This window comes from Silene latifolia, chromosome 7 (genome assembly GCF_048544455.1).
Source record: "Silene latifolia isolate original U9 population chromosome 7, ASM4854445v1, whole genome shotgun sequence".
Classification (NCBI taxonomy): Eukaryota; Viridiplantae; Streptophyta; class Magnoliopsida; order Caryophyllales; family Caryophyllaceae; genus Silene; species Silene latifolia.
The window spans coordinates 9,894,348-9,916,270 of NC_133532.1; the positions used below are offsets into that span (position 1 = coordinate 9,894,348).

The 21,923-nt window shown below is 32.2% G+C and overlaps 2 protein-coding genes across 2 annotated transcripts; both read left to right on the forward strand.

The window, feature by feature from the left end:
* The first annotated feature begins 306 nt into the window (after positions 1 to 306).
* LOC141591654 (alcohol-forming fatty acyl-CoA reductase-like) lies at positions 307 to 11,293 on the forward strand. The gene is made up of 10 exons (XM_074412059.1): positions 307 to 504; positions 602 to 705; positions 2,489 to 2,691; positions 3,006 to 3,106; positions 4,933 to 5,104; positions 5,797 to 5,958; positions 6,165 to 6,246; positions 6,645 to 6,914; positions 7,525 to 7,652; positions 10,946 to 11,293. The coding sequence occupies exons 1-10, from the start codon at positions 426 to 428 to the stop codon at positions 11,100 to 11,102; spliced, it is 1,458 nt and encodes a 485-aa protein (XP_074268160.1). The 5' UTR covers positions 307 to 425; the 3' UTR covers positions 11,103 to 11,293.
* Positions 11,294 to 14,468: 3,175 nt separating this feature from the next.
* LOC141590875 (alcohol-forming fatty acyl-CoA reductase-like) lies at positions 14,469 to 19,451 on the forward strand. The gene is made up of 10 exons (XM_074411398.1): positions 14,469 to 14,632; positions 14,726 to 14,829; positions 15,276 to 15,478; positions 16,656 to 16,756; positions 16,855 to 17,047; positions 17,774 to 17,935; positions 18,146 to 18,227; positions 18,335 to 18,604; positions 18,868 to 18,995; positions 19,101 to 19,451. The coding sequence occupies exons 1-10, from the start codon at positions 14,554 to 14,556 to the stop codon at positions 19,252 to 19,254; spliced, it is 1,476 nt and encodes a 491-aa protein (XP_074267499.1). The 5' UTR covers positions 14,469 to 14,553; the 3' UTR covers positions 19,255 to 19,451.
* The last annotated feature ends 2,472 nt before the right edge of the window (positions 19,452 to 21,923 follow it).

Genomic DNA, 21,923 nt, shown 5'->3' on the forward strand with positions numbered 1-21,923 from the left:
AGATTAAGGCAGTTTTTGGGTGACTTTGGTTTCTTTCTCACGGTCTGCCGTAACTGGAGGCTAAGTAGATTTTTTCTGGGTCATTTCATACTGTGCTTACATCTGCAGGATTCGAGTTGAGGAAAATATCCAACCCTTATCAGGTATAGTTACAACTCTTCGAGTGGCCCTGAGAAATAACATCATATTCGCCTTCATGACTCCTTTTCTAGAAAAAACCAATATTAATATCGGATACGTACTACGGAGTACTATATATACGTACCATATGATCATATAGTTTCTCACACTCTCTTTCGCATAAGCCCCATATTTCTACTAAAACACTTCATCCTCAAGCTTTATCACATATACTATTCATTAATTTATTATTTAAAATATTTTTGTACATTTACTTTATTTTATTTTTGCGAATAATTACTACGATGGAGTCGGGTAGCATTTTAAAGTTTTTGGAAAACAAGGCTATTTTAGTAACAGGGGGAGCTGGATTTTTGGCAAAGAGTAAACAAATTATTGTTTATACCTTTTTTTCATAACATAATCCTTTTTTTAATGTTGAATTTTTTTTAATTAATGTATAATTGTAATTTTTGAATAGTTTTCGCGGAGAAGGTATTGAGATCGCAACCAAAGGTGAAGAAGGTTTACCTACTACTTAGAGCAGATGATAATAAGGCAGCTTCTCTAAGATTGCAAAATGAGGTATGATTCTTAAATTAGGTTTTACTCTTTGATTTTAATATTGTCACCTTTATCTTATTAGACAAATCTTTTTAAATTTTACATCAAGAACATAAAACAAATTATCTAAATTTTATGAAATACTCCGTATAATTTCACAAATACTACTATAAAACCTGTTGTACAAGAGCATTGTACAACCATCAAAAATTTAATCGAGCTTGTGTGTATTTTTTTCGAGCTTTTATAACTTTTGATTTATATTTAAATTTTTTTATGTCAAAATTAAAATGTAATTGAGTTTATATAAACTATTCTTGAATTTCATTATAATTTTTTAAAATCAATATTTTTATAATGGAGCTCAAGTTCTTTCTAATAAAGCTTGTAATATATAAGTTTAAGCTCAAATAATTCATTATAAAGCTCAGATTCTTTACTGTACAACCAATACAACTGGTTGTATAGTCTAATTAATGGTATAATTTTATATATACTTTTGTTCACACGCTTATAAATTCTCAACCTTTGCAATTAATAATATGTGTGTGTATTATTATTGCCAACAATGTTGTACTTAAAATGAAATGAAAACATATAACTTTGTATTAGGTTAATTAATGTATTTATAAATAATTCTTGATGACCCGACCCAGTGCCATTATTGCATGCTATGTATAAATTTTTTAATATATTATTTATAAATTTTCAACTTTTCATTATATTTTTTATCCTTATATTTTAATATATATGGAGTAAAAAAAATAAAACAAAAAAAAAACCTAATTAAGAGGGTTGACTAATGTTATGAGATGTGTATTTTAGTGAATTTGAAAAAAAATGTCATTAAGATAATAATGATGTACTCCCTCCTATTCTACATAACCCTCCCCTTTTATGGAGGGCACGGGAATTAAGGGAGGGGAGTATTATATGATAAAGTATTGGAGTGGGGTAGGAGATTGGAGAGAGGAAAGGTATTGTGTGATTAAAATAAGTATTATTGTGGGGTAAGGTGATTAAAATAAAGATTGTTGTGGGATAAAGTGATTAAAATAAGATAAAGTATGAGTATTGTGGGGTATTGTTGTGGGGTTGGGTGATTAAAATAAGTATAAAAGTTTTCCAAATAAGGAAATAGGGAGAGTATTGCGAATAGACGAAAAAGGAAATAGGGAGAATTATTTAGAATAGGAGGGAGTAATTGTTTTCATCATAAATTGATATATAACACATTTATTAATGTGAAATTTCCTTTTATATGTATAAGTTATCTATTTTTTATATTTCCATTTATAAAGGGTAGAAAATAACGTGAAAATGTCCTAAGGGTAGACCTTGTTGACAAAGAGTATATCACTTGCGAGTTGCGACCAGTAGATTTAGACACTTGTTAATGTACCTTCTAGAATTATATTTTCTAGATATTATAAATTGTATGTACCAAAAAAAAAGATATTATAAATTGTCTAGGGTTTATCCATCCTAACCACTAGGTTAAGACATCTATGACCATTTCGTAACGAGAAAAAGGATTACGCATCTGAGGTAGTATCTCAGACCTTGTAGTTTTTGAGCATATACACATTTTTTCTGAGCATATTACCATTTATAAATATAGTTTTTGAGCAATATTATATTTTTTTAGTATAATATTTTAGTAAATGTACTCAAAAACATTATACTAAAGCAGAACTCAAAAGCTTTAAAATAAAGCTCAGAAAATAAACAATAAGAGGTATCACCTCAGATGTATAGTCTATGAACTGATTTCGTAACCTGTTACGGTATATTGTTATGTTAGGTACTAGGGAAGGATTTGTTCGATGTATTGAAGCAAAAGATGGGAGCAAACTTCAATTCCTTCATATCAGAAAAGGTAACTGTTGTACCTGGTGACATTACTTTGGAGGACTTAACAATTAAAGACCTTAAATTGAAGGAAGAATTATGGAGAGACATTGATATCATTATTAACTTAGCTGCAATCACCAATTTTAACGAAAGGTACTCGTTCTAGCCATACTTACAGACCTTTTTTTGGTTCAAATTAGCGCATTTATAACGCGTGTGGGAATCAAACTCCCAACTTTATGGTTGGAGTATGAGAACTCTTAGCCGCGTCTTATTATTTAAGCTAACTCTTGTTCTCACACATACGTAATTATTAATAATGATGGATCACTACCGTGTGATAGTCTAATTTCTTATAGGTTTAAAAACCGCTATAATATAGGAGTATGATAGTATTCATAGTAATAGTATTGATTCAGTATCATTAGTTGTTTTCCTATATACTCTATTATTATCTTTGAACACAGGTATGATGTCTCATTATCTCTGAACACTTTTGGAGCTAAGCATGTACTTGACTTTGCCAAGAAATGTAACAAATTGAAGGTGCTCATCCAAGTATCAACTGGTTAGTCCAAAATCATAATAATATGTTCAATCTAGTTTTAGTCATACTTGCAGTGGTAGAGCCAGAATTTTTCATTAGGGGCGAGAAATTTCAGCAGAGACGAACAAGTAATGTCATAAAAAAATTTGAAAAAAATTCAAAAATTTAACAACTTTTGGATTTTTCATTTTTTCAGCGAGACTAGAGCCTCTACTAGCCCCCACTCCCCTCTCACTTCTTTATTCTATTTTCAAAGGTCATTTATTACATACAACTAATGCAACGACATTTTTCAACACTTTCTTAATTCATGTGTAATCTTGCGGACAATTAACGGTAGTTATTTGACCTGTTAAACGAGTCAGATGGGTGAGGTCTCAGGTCGGTTCATACGCGTTATGAAGTAGGCTAGGGTTAGAATACATGTCAAAAAAATGTTTCTAACGCTTTTTTTTAGCATTTTTTAAATCGAAAAAATATTTTTTAAAAATTTAAAACATATTTAATATTAATATTTTATTCATATTCAATGCTTACATCAATTATATTGAAAGAATTATAGTATAAATTAAGTTACTTTAATACTTCCTCCAATTCACTATGATTTTCCACATTAGTTTTGGGGTAAAATTTAGTGGTATGGTGATATGTGGATATAAATGAAAGTAAGAGAGAGAATGCGGGGTCACAAATTACTATAACCACAAATGATAGACAAATAAGGAAAGTGGAAGATCTTAGTGAATTTGCCGTTTTAGGAAATGTGGAAGATGTTAGAGAATAGGAGGGAGTAATAATTTTGTTATTAAATTAAAGGTTATAGAAGTTATATAAAATTGATTTTTTAATAGATTTTGAAAATAATATTTTTTAATAATTTTTTCAAATATAGTATATAAATATTAGGTTTTTTTTGGTAACTACTCTCAGTTATAAACATTTTTCTTGTAATTGCTCCCTACATAAAAACTTTAAAAACTGCTACCTTAATATTTACTTTGATTAAAACTTGCTACAAAAATCCATTCTAAGGTACCCATTTTTCGAGAAAAGGATGCTGATGCATGTTTGCGACGATATTTGCCGAGGTCGTTGGATGGTCAAACGATAACCAAAATACGAGTTATTGGATGTTTTGGAATCCTGAGACTGCAAATTTCATACTAACCTGAAAAACTATCCTAAATCTTAGGAAATCGTGCCCAAATTAGACCCGCAAAACACCACGAAAATGCCCCTATTTTCACGAAAACAGAGTGCAAGACCATGCCTTATTCACGACCATTTTTACACCATTTAGGATCACCTCATAGCACCCCTATTTCAACATTCAAAAAATTTACATTATCTGGATTCCAAAACATCCAAGAACTCTTATTTTGGTTATCGTTTGACTATCTAACGACCTCAGCAAAAACCGTCGCAAACAAGCATCCTTTTCGTACTTGAGATTGGATTTTTGTAGCAAGTTTTAATCAAAGTAAATATTAAGGTAGAAGTTTTTATAGTTTTTTTTAAGTAGGGAGCAATTACAAAAAAAAATGTTTGTAGCTGGGAGTAGTAACAAAAAACCCTAAATGGCTAAATATTAATATTCTAATAGAAATCTTGATTTATCTTTGACTTAATGGGTCGACCTGTTCGGATTGGGTTTCACCCTAAATTAACGAGTCATTTTAGGTTGGTCAAATGGATCACATGTCGAGATTTTTGGGTCTTGAGCCTGAAAAATATAGGTCGGGTCGGGCCGGACTTTGATACGTCTATGGGTTAATAGGTTATACAACGTTGTGTGTTTAGGTGAATGTTTAGAAAAGAATATGATAATATACGGTCTTTTATTTCAGCTTATGTATCGGGTGAACCAGCTGGATTAGCAAAAGAAGTGCCTTATGAAAGACCCGGACTTGATATTCAACTAGAGAATAAACTTATTAAGGACAAATTGGAGGAGCTCAATTCCCAAGGTGCTTCTCAAGATATCACTAAGCTTACTATGAAGGATTTGGCCATTGAAAGGTACATAATATGACTAGTAGCTTAACTTGTAATGTTATGAGGGATAATGCTCATGGTCTGAGTAGAATCCAATCAACCGTATATTTTTATTTATGACTCTTTTTATACCAAAGAAAATAAAGACCATGCAACCAATTAAAACACTTGTAAATCCAATCAACAGGCTTTGATTGTCATTGTGCTATTTCTAATTTTTGCACCTCTTACATAAATTGTATTTAAATTAACGGTTCATTCTACGGCGAGACCAATTAAAACACTTGTAAATTTAAGTAACTAGAGAGCAAGAATTATTATGATACTTGCGTTTATAATTTCATATCACGGTAAAAATATTTTATAGGAGATTATGAGAGACGGTTTTCAATTGATTATTTTCATTTTGAACGAGGGTGGTGAAAGATATACTCAGGGGCGAGGCCACTAAGGGCTTCGGTGTCGCAGCCGCTACACCAAAGGCGAAAAATTCGGTTATAATTTTGTGATTTGCTACACCAAAATTTACTACTTCCATGCTAATTATCTATACATTTTGCCTTCAGTATATATTTTGCTACACCGAAATCAAAATCCTGGACTCGCCACTGGATATACTGACTAAATATTGGAATATGAATAGTGTACATTCTTATGTTTTATGACAAAATAAATAGACATATTGACTAATAAATATGATACTCCCTAAAATATAGGGCAAAGCATTGGGGATGGCCAAATGTATATGCATTCACAAAGGCATTAGGAGAAATGTTGCTAATGCAAGAAAAAGAAGACATCCCTCTTGTCTTTATTCGCCCTACCATTGTCACTAGCACTTTCAAAGAACCCTTCCCTGGTTGGATTGAAGGCATAAGGTACTTTTATAGTTTTTTCAAAATGTTTTCACTCCGAAATAATCCAAAAAATTAACTCTTAAAATTTAATTATCTCAATCAAATATTGAGACTTGTGTAAAACTATTAATCCAAATATTTATATACTCATAATTTATTTATCTTGTTAATGTATTAATCTCACTTGTAAAAACGTCTCATATTTATATGATATTGACCATTTGCAGAACGGTTGACAGTTTAGCATTTGCTTATGGCAAAGGGAGACTGCCATGCATCCCTGGTGACCCTAACTCCGTTATTGATGTGGTAATTTAATTCTCGACTCCTCTATCTTGGATCTCGTTCGAATGAAATTCAAGATAAAACACAAAAATAGGACAGAAAATTCGCTCTCCTTAAAAGTAAAACCTAAAACTTTAAAAGGTTTTTTTTTTTTTGGGTTGGGGGTTGAATCCCCGGGCTCATGCATTTCTGCATCACCACATGGACCATGTAAGCCACCCCCTTCGGGGGCTGCAGTGGCCAAGTGATCATCGCCCCAGCTAGTAGTCGAACCCTGAACCTCTCAACTCCTTCATTTCTGCAAGTTTCAAGGTTTAACCCGACTACCACTAAAATAAAACCACTTGGTTAAAACTTAAAAAGTTATTCTTCATTTCTTCTAATCAAAGTTTTGACATTTGGAAAATGTATTCGGCTGACAGATTCCAGCTGATATGGTAGTGAATGCAATGCTAGTAGCAGCAATGGTTCATGCAAATGACAAAAGTAACCTGAAAATTTACCATGTTGGTTCCTCAGTAACAAATCCATTGAATTTCAATTCATTGAATGAGGTTGTTTACCAGTACTTCAAGCATCATCCATGCGTCAACAACGATGGAACTTCTGTAATTGTTGGAAATAGGAAGCGCTTAGACTCTATGGCTAGCTTCAAAACTTACATTTCTCTTCATTATTTACTGCCCTTGAAGGTAAATCCTTGTCAAAGAATTTTCTACGACGATTATTAATTAGTCATTTAACATTTTCATAATGGTTAACGATATGAGAATCAAGGAGAGAGAAGGGGTCAATTATTAGATAACAAGTAACAAATTAAGTATGGACGATCAAATTACATCAAAAGTATTTCTAAAATAGAAAGGTAAATAATTGACTGAAACACCCTTAACTCATAAGACATGATAATACTAGTGTATGGTACGGTACCATCACAACATCACTCAATGGTGGATCTTAGTTGATCTTGCCAGCAAGGCAAAGTCGGGATTTGAAAATATAAGAGGCTAATAAAATGTAGTAGTACTAAAAAAATATTTTCGAATTTTATAAAATTTATTACCTGGTGAGAACTTTTACTAGCTCCCTCGCTCTGTCTAATTCTCAAATGTTTTAACTATTACGACGTATCTGTTAATTATATCCCTATGTTCCAATAATGACTTTATCCACTTATAATTCTTTGTGATAAATATTTTAAATATAAAGGTTTGAATAGGAGTCTGGAACGGAGGGGGTAATTCGTAAGAATCCGTTTTACTTGAATTAACTCTTCACTAATTTATTTTATGTTCTCTAAAGGGATTAGAGGTTGCTAATATGGCGTTATGCCAGTACTTCAAAGGGACATGCATGTACATGAGAAGGAATTTCAATCATATGGTGCGATTGATTGACTTTTACAGACCATATTTATTTCACAAGGGCATGTAAGTTTTTTTTTTCTTTTTTTTCCGAAAGAAGGGGCGTGTAAGTTTCGCTTAACCCTTTTTTTTTTTTTTTTTTTTTTTACGCTTAACCCTTCTTAATCCTATCTATTTTCATTATAATAATTTAGACCCCGTGCAATAAATACACGCCATATAGAGTTTTTTATTTTTTAATAAATTACCTATATAATAGTGTCTCAATAATTGTTTGTATTTCTCGTCATTATGTTTTGTTTTGAGGAAGAAAAGTTGAAATGAAAATTGATTAAGAGAATTTAGTTATGTACCAATGATTTCAATTTATAAATTCTCTTAATTTTTTTTTTCGCAAAAATAAAAATTAGTGATTCACCGTTTTGTTTGATACGCGTGGTATGAGTCAAGTCATTCTTAAATAATAGCATCAATAAAATATTTAACAATTTATAATTTTGTATAAATTTTATAAATATTTAATTAAAAAGATTATAGTTTAAAGTTTAGTGAAAACAATATAACTTGATGAAAAGATATATTTTAATGAAAAATTAAAAATTAATGAAATAAATTATAATATACAAGTAGATTCCTTAATTAGTGAATTGATTAATTGTGAGTAACTTCCTTATTGAAGAATATGCTTTTTGGAGGGAAAATCATAAGTTCACCTATTCTTTTAGTAGATACTAGTGTAAATCCCGTGCATAAATGCACGGTTTTTTTAGATCAGGATGTTAAGAGCTTAGCAAATAAAGATGATAAAATTTAAAGCGAATTTAAATATTTCACACTATAGATAAAAGATATTAAGTTAAAGGGAAATGAATAAATATTTATTTTGTAAGTTTATAGTAGTAGAAGTTAAAGCTTTTTGTGAATATTTTCCATAAACAATCTCAATTAAAATTACATAAAACATTTAGCAAATAATATATGAATTTTCATATTTTTAAAATTTAGATTAAATATATTCTTACAAAGTGTCCTATACGACATGCTATTAGTTACGAAGTAGCGATTTGTTGTTTTGCAATCGTGTTTCATAGGTAGACTAATACATCATGTATAATAATAAGATCATATAAATCAGATATAAGGCCCAAATTTTACAGAATAATAGCAATTAATAAGGACCCAACCCCTACCGAAAATAGTTGAGTGGGAAATTTTGGAGTAAGACTTATTCTTTTAGTTAAAGTGAGATTATTTACAAATTTTCAATTGTCAATTCATTAAATTTTCATATATCTCACGTATTTTGATTTGAAATAAAAATTAAAATAAAAAAATAATCAAGAGAGTCGACTAATATTGTTATGAGATGTGTATTTTAGTGATTTTTTTATATCAAATGACATCATTTTTTTCTGAAATTTTTTTAATGGTCTTTTTATCACAAAACTAATAATAATAATAATAGTGTATAGCGTTTCATTTTAATTCGCAAATCTTCTTACTACACCCTGACCAACATCAATGTCTTCTCCAACCAGTTAAGAAGACATAATGTTCACAATTATAATTATTTGCAATAATTTGTATTAATTGATACTATATACTGTATGATTTATGCATTTATTAGCAAATAGCAATAATATAGTTTCCTTTTTTAAATTGAGTACTTTGGAGGGAAACAACTAAGAGAGTTTTTATTCTCTTAGTGGTAGGGGAGATGGGATGAGATGATGAAAAGGGATAAAATCAATATCTATATCTATATATATATAATATAAAAAGGTAAGACAAAGCATAATATTTCACCATCACTCTTTTAAAAGTGTTTTACGAAGCTACATCATCATCAATTATACTCCCTTAGTCCTGGTCAATAGATACCTATTTTCATTTTGGGATGTATGTATCAATAAAACAGTTATCTATTTACATTTTGATAACCTTTTGTGGTCCATGTGCATGCGAGATTAAGTGATTTGTGTGATCTAAATTAACCTATATTTATTTCTTTAATATTTGTGACAAAAGTAATAGATAACTATTGATTGTAACATTGGGGTATAAAAAAGAAAAAAAAACTAAAGTTAAATAAATATAGAGCATTAAATACAGTTAGAGCATAAGAAACATTAACATTAGCCTTTTATTTTTAAAGTAAACTAATCAACAACATATACAATAATAATATTAAAAAACATGTTGAGTGTCTAATTGATAAGCATTTTTTAATAATGATAACAACCTATACAATAAGGGTTTTTCTAACATGTGCCCTTAGGGCACATGTTAATAATCTAAGTAAGGAAAGTTTTTCAACATTATATCACTAATTATGGTAAATATGAGTTTAAACTCTAATTTTTGAAGAAATATTCTCAACAAACTTTCCTTACTTAGCCTATACAATAATAATAACAACCTATACAATTTGTGATGTTACCTTACAATCAAATAAAATTACTAAAATAACTCTTCCAAAAATCTCATTATATATTTTATAATATACAAGTTAAATAACATCAAAGGGTTATCATCTTTATTTTTACCTAATTGTGTATATTAAATATTTGATGAGTTAAACAATTCTTTAAGTGGTGTATAAATTTACATCCAAGTTTCACAATTTATAAATAAAATCAACATTTTAGTAAATCGATTTAAGGAGTTAAGAGTGACATTTTATTTTTTAGTTTTTTTGCATATAAATATACAATGGATAAAGACCATCAATAAGGAAGCCACTTGGGCTATAAAATCCAAAACCATAAATGAACTATTCTAAAAAAGATAAAATTATCTTTGGAAAAAAAGATTAATTGAGAAAAATGTAACATGTTTGCCAGGTCTAGACCTTAACCATTAAGCTATACAATAAGAGGCTGCTTATTGAAGTAGATTTCTAAAGTAAGAAACACGTTATGTGTCATAAAAAGGAGAGGGGAAGGGGAACCACAAATAAAATATGAAACTTTTATCAAGATTGAATTAGAAGTTTTATATGTTGTGATGTGTCCTTAAAAAAATTTGGTATAGAACACTATAACTATTGCTATTTTCACTGCCACCGTCTTAAATTAAGATCTTTCACAACCTCCTTTTATCTTATCGCTATTTTAATCGAATGTGATAAACGTCTTAATTCACCGTCTTAAATACGGTCTTAATTAATAAGAATTGGTGTATGTTTATTGTTTTTAAGTCCTTTATATTAACCACCTAATTAAATAGATAAACAGGGTTAATTGACACCTTTGACCAGAGTTTAAAACTCGTATTGTTCTTCGATTATATATGGCTCGTTTTAAACCGAAATAATGTTATATTATCTCACATACAATATAATTATATGACTATTGTAGATACGATGACACAAATACGGAAATTCTAAGGATTGTATCGAGAAAAAGAGGACTGGAGACAAATATGTTCTACTTTGATCCCAAAGGCGTTGATTGGAAAGACTACTTCATGAACACTCATTTTCCAGGAGTTGCTAAACATGTTTTAAAGTTATAAAATTATAATCATTAACACCAAGAGGAAACAAAATTTGATATAACTCTCGAATGAGTTAATAAAGATCTATACTTTCATTTTCATTTGCAATTGTGTGTTCTTTTCATTTTGAGATTAAGATTGTAATTGTAACGTTCTTGCTATGTGATCACAGCCTGATCAATATCATTATATTTAGTTTGAAGAATTTACACTAATGTGTTATTGTTTGATCAATAAGTCTATGCATGGAACATGAATTGCATCAAGTTGTCAATTGTATTTGATTATATTCTCCATTATTAATATATTGTCATTGTTATAGTTATTAATGTTGTTGTTTTAATTGTCAATCAATAAGATTATAATAGAATGGCCCATTTTAGTGGCTGAATTTAGGCCTATTATTGCTTGTTGTAATGTACTCTATAAGTGCATTACCAAGCTTATTTGTAATAGAATGGCTGATGTGCTGACTGATATCATAAGTGAGAACCAAAGTGCTTTCATCAAAGGGAGAGATATTGTAGATAATATACTGATGTCAAGATCCGGTGCGTTTATATAATAAAAAAGCTTGGTCACCTAGGAGTATGATGAAAGTTGACTTGAGAATAGCTTATGACTCAATTGAGTGGTCATTTATTGAAGGTATATATGTTCAGGGCTCTGGGTTCCCCTGATAAGATGGTTGGTTTAATTATGGAATGTGTATCTACTCCTTCATTCACTTTGGCTGTCAATGGGAGTAAATTTGGATATTTTGCTGGCAAAAGAGGTATAAGGCAAGGGGATCCTATGTCCTCCTTGCTCTTTACTATATGTATGGAGTATTTTACCAGGATCCTGGATGTTGTAGTGCAAATGAGGGAGTTCAGTTTTCATTCCCTATGTAGAAGTTTAAAGTAGTGTCATCTGTGCTTTGCAGATGACCTACTTTTATTTTGCAGAGGAGATGTAGCTTCTTTTTTTTTTTTTGGTGACGAGGAGGTTGGATCCTCCCCGGATACAGGACCCCACCCTGCTAGGCGCCTGTACCATGTGAGTTCATTCCCGCGGGGATTATTCTCTCTCCGGGCGTCAGGTCCCCAGGAACATTTATTACCTTCTCTAATGCTTCTGGTCTTAAAATGAATGGGGATAAATCTGAAATATATTGCAATGGGATATCACCTGCTGAACTTCAGGGGATTTTGTCTATGTCTGGGTGTCAGATGGGCAAGTTTCCATTTAGATAACTGGGTATCTTAATATCCTACAAAAGCATATCAATTGGGGATTGTTCTAAGTTAGTAGAGAAAATGATGAGCAAAATTAGAGGATGAAGGGCCAGAAAACTGAGTTATGCAGGCAGGTTGGTGTTGGTGAAAGCAGTATTGTCACAACTTCACTCTTTATGGGCAAGAATTTTCCTCGTTCCTAAAGTCATCATCAGGAAATTAATGAGCATTTGTAGGAATTACCTCTGGCAGGGAATGAGAATTATCATAAGGTGCCCCTTGTATCTTCGGAGCAAATTTGTAGAGATACTAGATGTGGTGGATTGAGAGTAATAGATAGTCAAGTCTGGAACACTGCCATGATTAGAAAATATTTTTGGTGGGTGGCTAGTAACGCAGATCACTTGTGGATTAGATGGGTTAATCACATATATATTAAGCAATGTGACTTGTTTAATTTGATTATTATCTCTCTATTAATACTAGTTGGACGTGGAGCCAAATTGGGAAGCAGGTGCGGCAGCAGATCAGGGCTCGTGTCAAAATGAAGATTTGGTCTGTCAAGCATAGGGGAGATATGGCCTGGGGTAATCAATTGGATTTATAATTTGTTTTGTAATGAGATGGTTGTAAGCTGGCTTAGAACAGTCTGATAGCTACCTAGGAAACAAGGTTGAAATAGGCTTTGGTGATGTAGGATAGTGATAGGGCGCCACCGGGTGACGCACAAATTGGCTGCCACCCTCTCACAACCCTTTTTAATTGAAGGGGTCCCCACTCACCCCATGTGAGAGGGTGACGCCCTTTCATTTTCCTTATTTTTATACTTAAATGGGAATTTAACATTCCACCAAAAAAAAAATATTATTTAATATTATATTTGAAAATAATGAATAAAAAAATTAATTATTTTAACATTTTAAATTGAAAATAAATAAATAAATAAACAAATTCATAAATAAGTTTTACATCATTATAATAATGAAAATATATTAAAATAATTTAATTTAAACGACACGCTAATGATTGTATTTTAATACTCCCTCCAGTTCTCCGAAATTAGAACATTTTATTAATTTATTACTCACATATATTCGATCAATGTTACAATTCCGGTGAAAAGAAGGGAGTATTATTGATATATAAATAACTCAAATAGTGAAATGACACACTAATGAAATATTCCATAAAGAACATATAAAATTTGTTGTGCAAAGCAATTACTATTTTAAAATGTCTATGCAAATAACATAGAGTACACAGTATTTTAATTAATGTAAGTGACATGGAGTATATCGATTTGATTTTAGTGTATCAGGGAGATCTTAAGAATAATTGAAAGGGAGAGCTTTATAATTTAAAGTTAAAATTAGTTTTATATAAGGAACAAATAAAAACTTTTCGTGTGAAGCACAAGATTTCACAAAGTATTGATGTAAAATATTTTAAGACAAAACTTCAATTCTGCAGTATATTTTCATACAAATACAAGTTTACAACGTAGAATTATTATTAAATACTCCGTATTACTTAAGTGAATACAAAGATTATGACTCGATACAAAGATGATTCGATAAAGAGTACATAAATGTGAAAGACTTAAGCAGTAGACCACCTTTTTTCGAATTATTATCGTTTTTTTGGTTAAAACGGAACTTTAAATTAAGAAAGCGGAAGAGGCCGTATGTTACAAATCATGGTAGAGGGTCCGGGAAGAGGTCGATACAAGTCATCGAGTCTAAATTGCAATTAAACGAGTCTAAATTGTAAGGCAGTCTTATACAAGAACTTTGTAAAACAGATATCTTGAATAACTAGTTTTTTTTTCTTTTTTTTATGGGCGTACTTATAATATAATTGAGAGATACGATTTTTACATTCGGTAAGACGCTCCTAAAGAATAATAATAAATATTTTTAAATAGAAAATAATGTAACATGGTGCAAATAAAAAATTAGCCAACCAACTTCTATCAATTTATATTCCATTTCCTACAATTATTTCACCAATTTTGTTAGCGTGTACACTACCGTATTTCATACACAACTTCCAAGTAGTACGTACTACACGTGATTAAATGATAATACATTAATAATACATGCACCACTATATATACATAATACATATTCATATAGTTTTCCCATCTTCTTTCGCATGAACACTAATATATATTTCTAATTAAACACTATTTCTCATTTTTCTAAAATAATTTCCTTACCAATTATATTTTTAATTAAGTTATAATTAATACAATGGAATTTAGTAGCATGCTAAATTTTTTGGAAAATAAGGCTATTTTAGTGACCGGGGGAGCTGGATTTTTAGCCAAGAGTAAGCAATTTATTTTTATATTTTTGATAACATATTGTTTTCTAATGTTGATATTTTTCATTAATTTAAAATAATAATGAATTTTTTGAATAGTTTTCGCGGAGAAGGTATTGAGATCGCAACCAAAGGTGAAGAAGGTTTATATATTGCTAAGAGCAGATGATAATAAGGCAGCTTCTCTAAGGTTTCAGAATGAGGTATCATACTCCTTCATAGCTCCTACTATGTTTATTTAATAGTACAGATTATTTGCTCTTAAGGCATACGTTAGAAAAATCAGTTATATATACAAAGCACTTGATAAAAAATATATTTTTCACACTTCCATTTATAAAGGGTGGAAAACCCTAAGGCCTTTATGAATTTAATATCATAAACTTAAACCTTTTTGACAAAAAGCATAGCATTAAGCATCATTTTGATTCACTGATTTCAATCCATAACAATATTTTGGCTTGGCTAAATTTAAACTTTGATCACGCATGCTCCATTTTTCTAAAAGAAATACGAGTAATAAGAGTTAGTACGACAAGTAAAGATCATAATATCATATGCATGTATGTCTTATTCCGTGTCCCATCTCCTGTCACAAGCTCCGTCCCATTTCATAATATGTCATGGTATATTGGTATGTTTATGTTAGGTACTAGAGAAGGATTTGTTCGATGTATTGAAGCAAAAAATGGGAGAAAACTTCAATTCATTCATATCAGAAAAGGTAACGGTTGTGCCTGGTGACATAACTTGGGAGGACTTGGCAATTAAAGACCTTAAATTGAAGGAAGAATTATGGAGTGACGTTGATGTCATTGTTAACCTAGCTGCAAACACCAAATTTGACGAAAGGTACTTGTTAAACAATGGAATCGGTTTTTCTAAAGTGTGCGTTAAAGTTTTTCTAAAGTGTGCGTTAAGAAGTTTTTCTAAAGTTTTTCTAAACACCAATTAAAGATCTCCTTACCAAAGTTGGCTGGTGTGAGTGGTAAGGGCTCTCATCTCTTAAACAAGTGGTCAGGGATTCGATTCCTGACTCTTGCGAATGAAAAAGCCAAACTTGGGAGGGGTCAACCCATTAAATTGCCTTCAGTACCCCGAAAGAGATTGCCCCAGCTGTCGGTAGAGGATAAATGAAAAGTTTTTCTAAAGTGTGCGTTAAGAAAACACTTAAATGAAAAGTTTGAGAATAGATATGGCATACGAATCTGAAAGAGGGCTTTGTTATTTCAATTTTCCATAATATTTACCATAAAACTTTTCATTTAAGTGACACATTTTAGAAAACCGGGACTCCTATAACAACTAATTTTGGTGATATATTATTTGCATAATCTCTTGATTACCTGACCCATAAAAAGTGATGCAGAAGATCTTAGGCTTTGTTTGGCAAGGAGATAAGTTAATTTTTTTTAGGGTTTTTCTAACCTATGCCCATTGGGCATATGTTAAGAAAGCCAAAAATAGAAAGATTTTAATGATGTCTTTATGGGAAATTGTAATATACAATTACTTCTACTTTTTTTCCCAAGGAAAACATTTAAATCTTTCTATTTTTACTTTCTTAACCTATGCCCACTGGGCATAGGATAGAAAACCCGCTTTTTTGACCAAAATAACTTAACTGAGCAAATTACTCCTTCAATTTATAATATTAAATAATTATATATTCATTTAAATTATTTTTACCAAAAATCAGCTACAATTACAGCATGTTTGCCAAATACTTTTATATAATAAGCTACCTCATAAGCTCTTTCAGATTTTATTTATTTTTTTAGGTTCCAGCAAGTTTTACCAAAATAACATAGCCTTAATGAAGGAAGAAGTATATATTATTCTTTACCACGTAAAATTAACTGGATTATATTAGTTGTTATAAATGTATGTACTAAACAAAGCAAATAATATACTTAGATATAATGTTTATTAACATTATATCTAAGTATATAATCGGCTTCGGCCTCCTTTTTCTCGTCAAAAAAAAAAAAAAAATAATGTTTATTAACATTTGAGAATGTCATACAAGGTATGATGTCTCATTATCTCTCAACACTTTCGGAGCTAAGAATATACTCGACTTTGCCAAGAAATGTACAAACTTAAAAGTGCTCATCCAAGTATCAACTGGTGAGTACTAAATCTTTATATGCTACATATTGATTAGGTTCATTGTTAGGTTAATGATCACTATTATTATATAATACTCCTATGGTCGATTATTTCAGCTTATGTATCGGGTGAAACGAATGGAGTAGTAAAAGAGGTGCCTTACGACCTGGGAGAGTCTCTTAATGGACGACCTGGCCTCGATATTCAACTTGAGAAGACACTTATCGAGGACAAATTAAAGGAGCTCCATTCTCAGGGTGCCTCTCAAGATATCATCAAGCTTACTATGAAAGACTTGGCCATGGAAAGGTATATACTCCCTCCCAGTCGTTATAATGTTCCCTTTTGATATGGACACGATACTTAAGGAAAAGTATTAAAATATTAGTAAAAGAGTTGTGTGGGGTTGGTGGTAGGAGAGAGAGATGAATTATTAGTAGTTAAATAAAAAATTGTGGGGCCAAAATATAAAGAAAAGTAATAAAATAGGAGTAAAAGAGTTGTGTGGGGTTTGGTGATAGGAGAGAAAAATGAATAAAATAAGAGTAAAAGTTTCTAAAAATAGAAAGGGGAACATTACTTGAATAATCCGTTTTGGGAAAGAGGGAACATTATAGTGACTGGGAGGGAGTATATATATATATATATACCTTATTTTTGTCTAATGGGACTCCCTAATCCCTGGAGCCCAGTTTGGTCGCACTCAGTGCTGATAGATAAATCATCTCAACCAAAACCTTAAGGTAATGGTTGAGACCCAATTATGAGTGGTTAGTTGTGCACCGGAACCCCCGTACTGTGTGCTGGAATTCCACTTCGAGAATCTGTTACCATGATAGGTGAACCATCTCAACCAAAACCTTAGGGCGATGGTTGAGATCCAACTATTATAATTATTCTTATTAACGGCACTGGGTTAGAGTGTAAGTACTCTAACACATAATATAGATTTTCAGTTGGAGGTAGGTTCTCAAAGACATTGAATATAAATAATATGAAATCATGTACATTTTTATGTTTTATGACAAAATATAGGGCAAAATATTGGGGATGGCCACATGTGTATGTGTTCACAAAGGCATTAGGAGAAATGTTGCTAATGCAAGAAAAAGAAGACATCCCTCTTGTCTTTATTCGTCCCACCATTGTTACTAGCACTTTCAAAGAACCCTTCCCTGGTTGGGTTGAAGGCATGAGGTATTTTCTAATTATTTTTCGTAATTTTCCCCCACAAGACGGTCCAAAAAAAACTACTCCGTAAAAAAATTAAAATTATCTCTTGAATTTAATTATTTGATCGATCAATCCAAATATTTATATACTCGTAATTTATTTAATATTTACCTTATTAATTTGTTAATCTGATTTGTAAAAACGTCTCATATAATATGATCGAGACATTTACAGAACGGTTGACAGTATAGCAATTGCTTATGGCAAAGGGAGATTGAAATGCATGCCTGGTGACCCTAGTTCGATTGTTGATGTGGTAATTTATACATTTCTTATTTCTTGTACAAGACTACGTATTACTCCCCAATCTCAATCATTTGTTTACGTTTTAACTTCTAATCGAAGCATTATGACGTTTGGCAGATCCCAGCTGATATGGTAGTAAATGCAATTCTAGTAGCAGCAATGGCTCATGCAAATGACAAAGGTAATCTGACGATTTACCATGTTGGTTCCTCGGTAAAAAATCCGATAAACTTCAATTCAGTGCATGAAGCTATATTCCAGTACTTCAAGCATCATCCATATGTGACGAACAATGGAACTCCGGTCATTGTTGGCCATGTCAAGGTCTTAACCACCATGGCTAGCTTCAAATCTTACATTTCTCTTCGTTATAGATTGCCCTTGAAGGTAAATCCTTGTTAAAGCATTATCTACATACGATTTAGACTTTAGACTATGTTTATCCACAGATTTAATTTGAGTCTTAGCAACAGTTTAATATTGTTATTTACTACCCTTGAAGGTAAATCATTGTAAACGTTTTTTTACGTGATGTTAATGGGGTTTACAAAGGCGATTTTAATGCTGGCGTGATTTGAACCGAGAACTGAGGTCATCATGAGCATCCAATTATATGAATTAACCCTAAACTAATTTTATCTTCTCTAAAGGGGTTAAAGGTTGCCAATATGGTGCTATGCCAGTCCTTCAAAGGGATGTACATGGACAAGAGAAGGAAGCTAAACCATCTGAGGCGGTTGATGGACATTTATAGACCATATTTGTTTTACAAGGGCGTGTAAGTTTCGCTTAACCCTTCTTAATTTTACGTTTGATTAAAATATTTCTAACAAATGATTAAAACCGTCAAAATATTAGCTTAAATATAATTATATTGTTGTAGATATGATGACGCAAACACCGAGAAGTTAAGGAATGCATCAAGAGACGGAGGAATAGAGACGGATATTTTCTACTTTGATCCTAAGGTCGTCGACTGGAAAGATTACTTCATGAACATTCATTTTCCTGGAGTTGTTAAATACGTTTTAAAGTGATAAATTATAAAACTCCAGGACGAAATAAAATTTTATTTAACTCTCAGACGAGTTAATAAATGTATTTTCTTTTCATATTTGCAAGCTTCAAATTTGTTGTGTGCTTTTTTACATACTTAATTAAGGCGGTAATAAGTTATAATCGTATCTTTCTTGGAATGTACGAATTAATCCAACCCCAATTGATGATCCAATCCAAAGTGACTCGAAATGTATTAACAATATTCCTACACATAATAGCAAATCACAAGCATCATTCTCTCAAGATACAATGCAATCAATTAGTCCCTAAATCAAGCAATCAAAGATACATTCTCACTGCACATATAGAAAGATTTTATTGTGTATATATATTTTTATTGTAAAGGCTCCTACTATTAGCCTTCTCGGCTTCGTTGATGGTACCCACCCGCAGCCATCTCCTACCATTGTCTCTGACGACAAATCAGAGAAATCGAATCCCACGTATTTTACGTGGCTCAAGCAAGATGGCTTAATCTTGGGTGCCTTAATGGGCACCTTATCAGCCACCATACAAGCTTGATTGTCCGGGCAACCACCTCGAAAGAGGCGTGGGACATTCACGCCCAAACCAATGCAAACCCATATCGCACTCATCTCTTACAAATAAAGGATCATCTCGATTCGATTGTCAAAACCACTGACCAGTCTATCACCGAGTATATGCATGCCATTAAAGCGTGCATCGACCAATTAGTGTTAATGGGTAAGGTATTCGATCCCGAAGACATTGTCTCCAGGGTCCTTAAGGGTCTTGATTACAATCTCTTCAAACCAATGATAGATGCAGTACGAGCCCGCGACAACCCGATCTCGTTTGAATCACTTCACGAGAAGTTGCTTCAACATGAGCTCCTCACTAAACAAAACCCGACACCTGACCCATTTCATCCCCTCGCCAATCTCAACTTTCGTCACAACAACCAGAACCGTGGCAACTACCGCAACAACACCACCCACACCTCTGCCTACAACCACCAAATCACCCGCCAACAACTTTCAACCAACCCCAATCAACGTCCTTTTAAAGGATGTTTTCAGTGGTGTAGACAAGTCGGTCACGTCATCGCTGATTGTTCCTTATTTCGCGAACTTTTTCCCAATATCGTCTTCCCAGAACCACCAACCCGACAGCACCGCACCCAACCACCACAAGTCGACGCTGGAACCCAAGGAACCTCAACCCGAACCCTAATTACTTCCTTGACATTGGAGCATCCAATCATGTAACCCACGATCTCGACACCCTCGCTTTCCTTTCACCATACTTTGGCTCAGATGATCTCATCATTGGAGACGGCTCCGGTCTTGATATTGCTAAAATAGGTTCTTTCAATTTACCTTTCTTCTCTCTTAAATTTACTAATGTGTTACACATTTCAAAAATTTCACGTAATATTCTATCAGTCTCGCAAATATGTCATGACAATAATGCTTATGTTATTTTCTCACCCTCTTCTTTTCTTATCAAGGCAATATCGACGGGAGCAACGCTACTTCAGGGCCAAGCTAAAAATGGAATTTACGAGTTGAGCCCGCCGAAACCAACCGCCTATTCTGTACAACAAGGCCCAATTTCGATTTCGTGGCATCATAAATTAGGCCATCCAAATTGTGATGTTATGCGAATTATTAATAAAAGTTTACCATTCAACATTTTCAATTTTTCGTTTTGTGAATCATGTCAAATAAGCAAAAGCAAGAAATTACCATTTGCGACATCCTAGTTCAAAACCAATGCACCGCTCGAATTAATTTACTCTGACCTATGGACTAGTCCCGTTTATTCTAGGGAAAAATACAAATACTATGTCGTCTTTGTAGGCCACTTTAGCAAATATATATGGCTTTTTCTGCTAAAACAAAAATCCGACACCACTAAAGTATGTGTACAGTTTAAAGCATTAGTTGAAAAAACAATTCAAAAACCAATCCACCAATTTTTTTCCGACAATGGAGGCGAATTTCAAAGACTAAATTCAACATTACTTGATAACGGTATAAGTCACTTCACATCTCCGCCTCATACTCCGGAACATAATGGATATGCCGAAAGACGACATCGTCACATAGTAGAAACGGGCTTATCACTACTCTCTCATGCCCGTCTACTCACCACCTTTTGGCCCTTCGCCTTTAGTACAACAACATATCTCATAAACCGCCTGCCTACTAAAACGCTCCAAGGCCATACACTGTAATCCCGTATAAAATCTAGTGCAAAACAGTGGCGGAATCACTGTCGAATGAGATTAAATACACAATGATAAACTAAAAACTCAAACTTGAACTATTATAAATATAATCCAAGGGAACATTCCCAAAATTGTAAGTCAATACAAATGCCACTTTTGCTAAAAAGGGCTAAAAATTAAAACCTCAAAAGTGTTTAACAAATCCAACATAAATAAAAAAAAGAGTAGGATCTACTACTCGCTAGCTCTCACTTGAACCCCGGCAAAAATCCAAAACCTGTCATGTTATATACATAATAGCCACAATCAGTGGAGAATAACTCATGCGTTCTCCCAGCCACATTTCATTAAGTTAAACAAGTAATGCTAATATATCAAAGTAATTATAAACTTAAAACAATAATATATCAACATAAGTTAAAAACATAAATAAACAAAATAAGTATTTCAAAC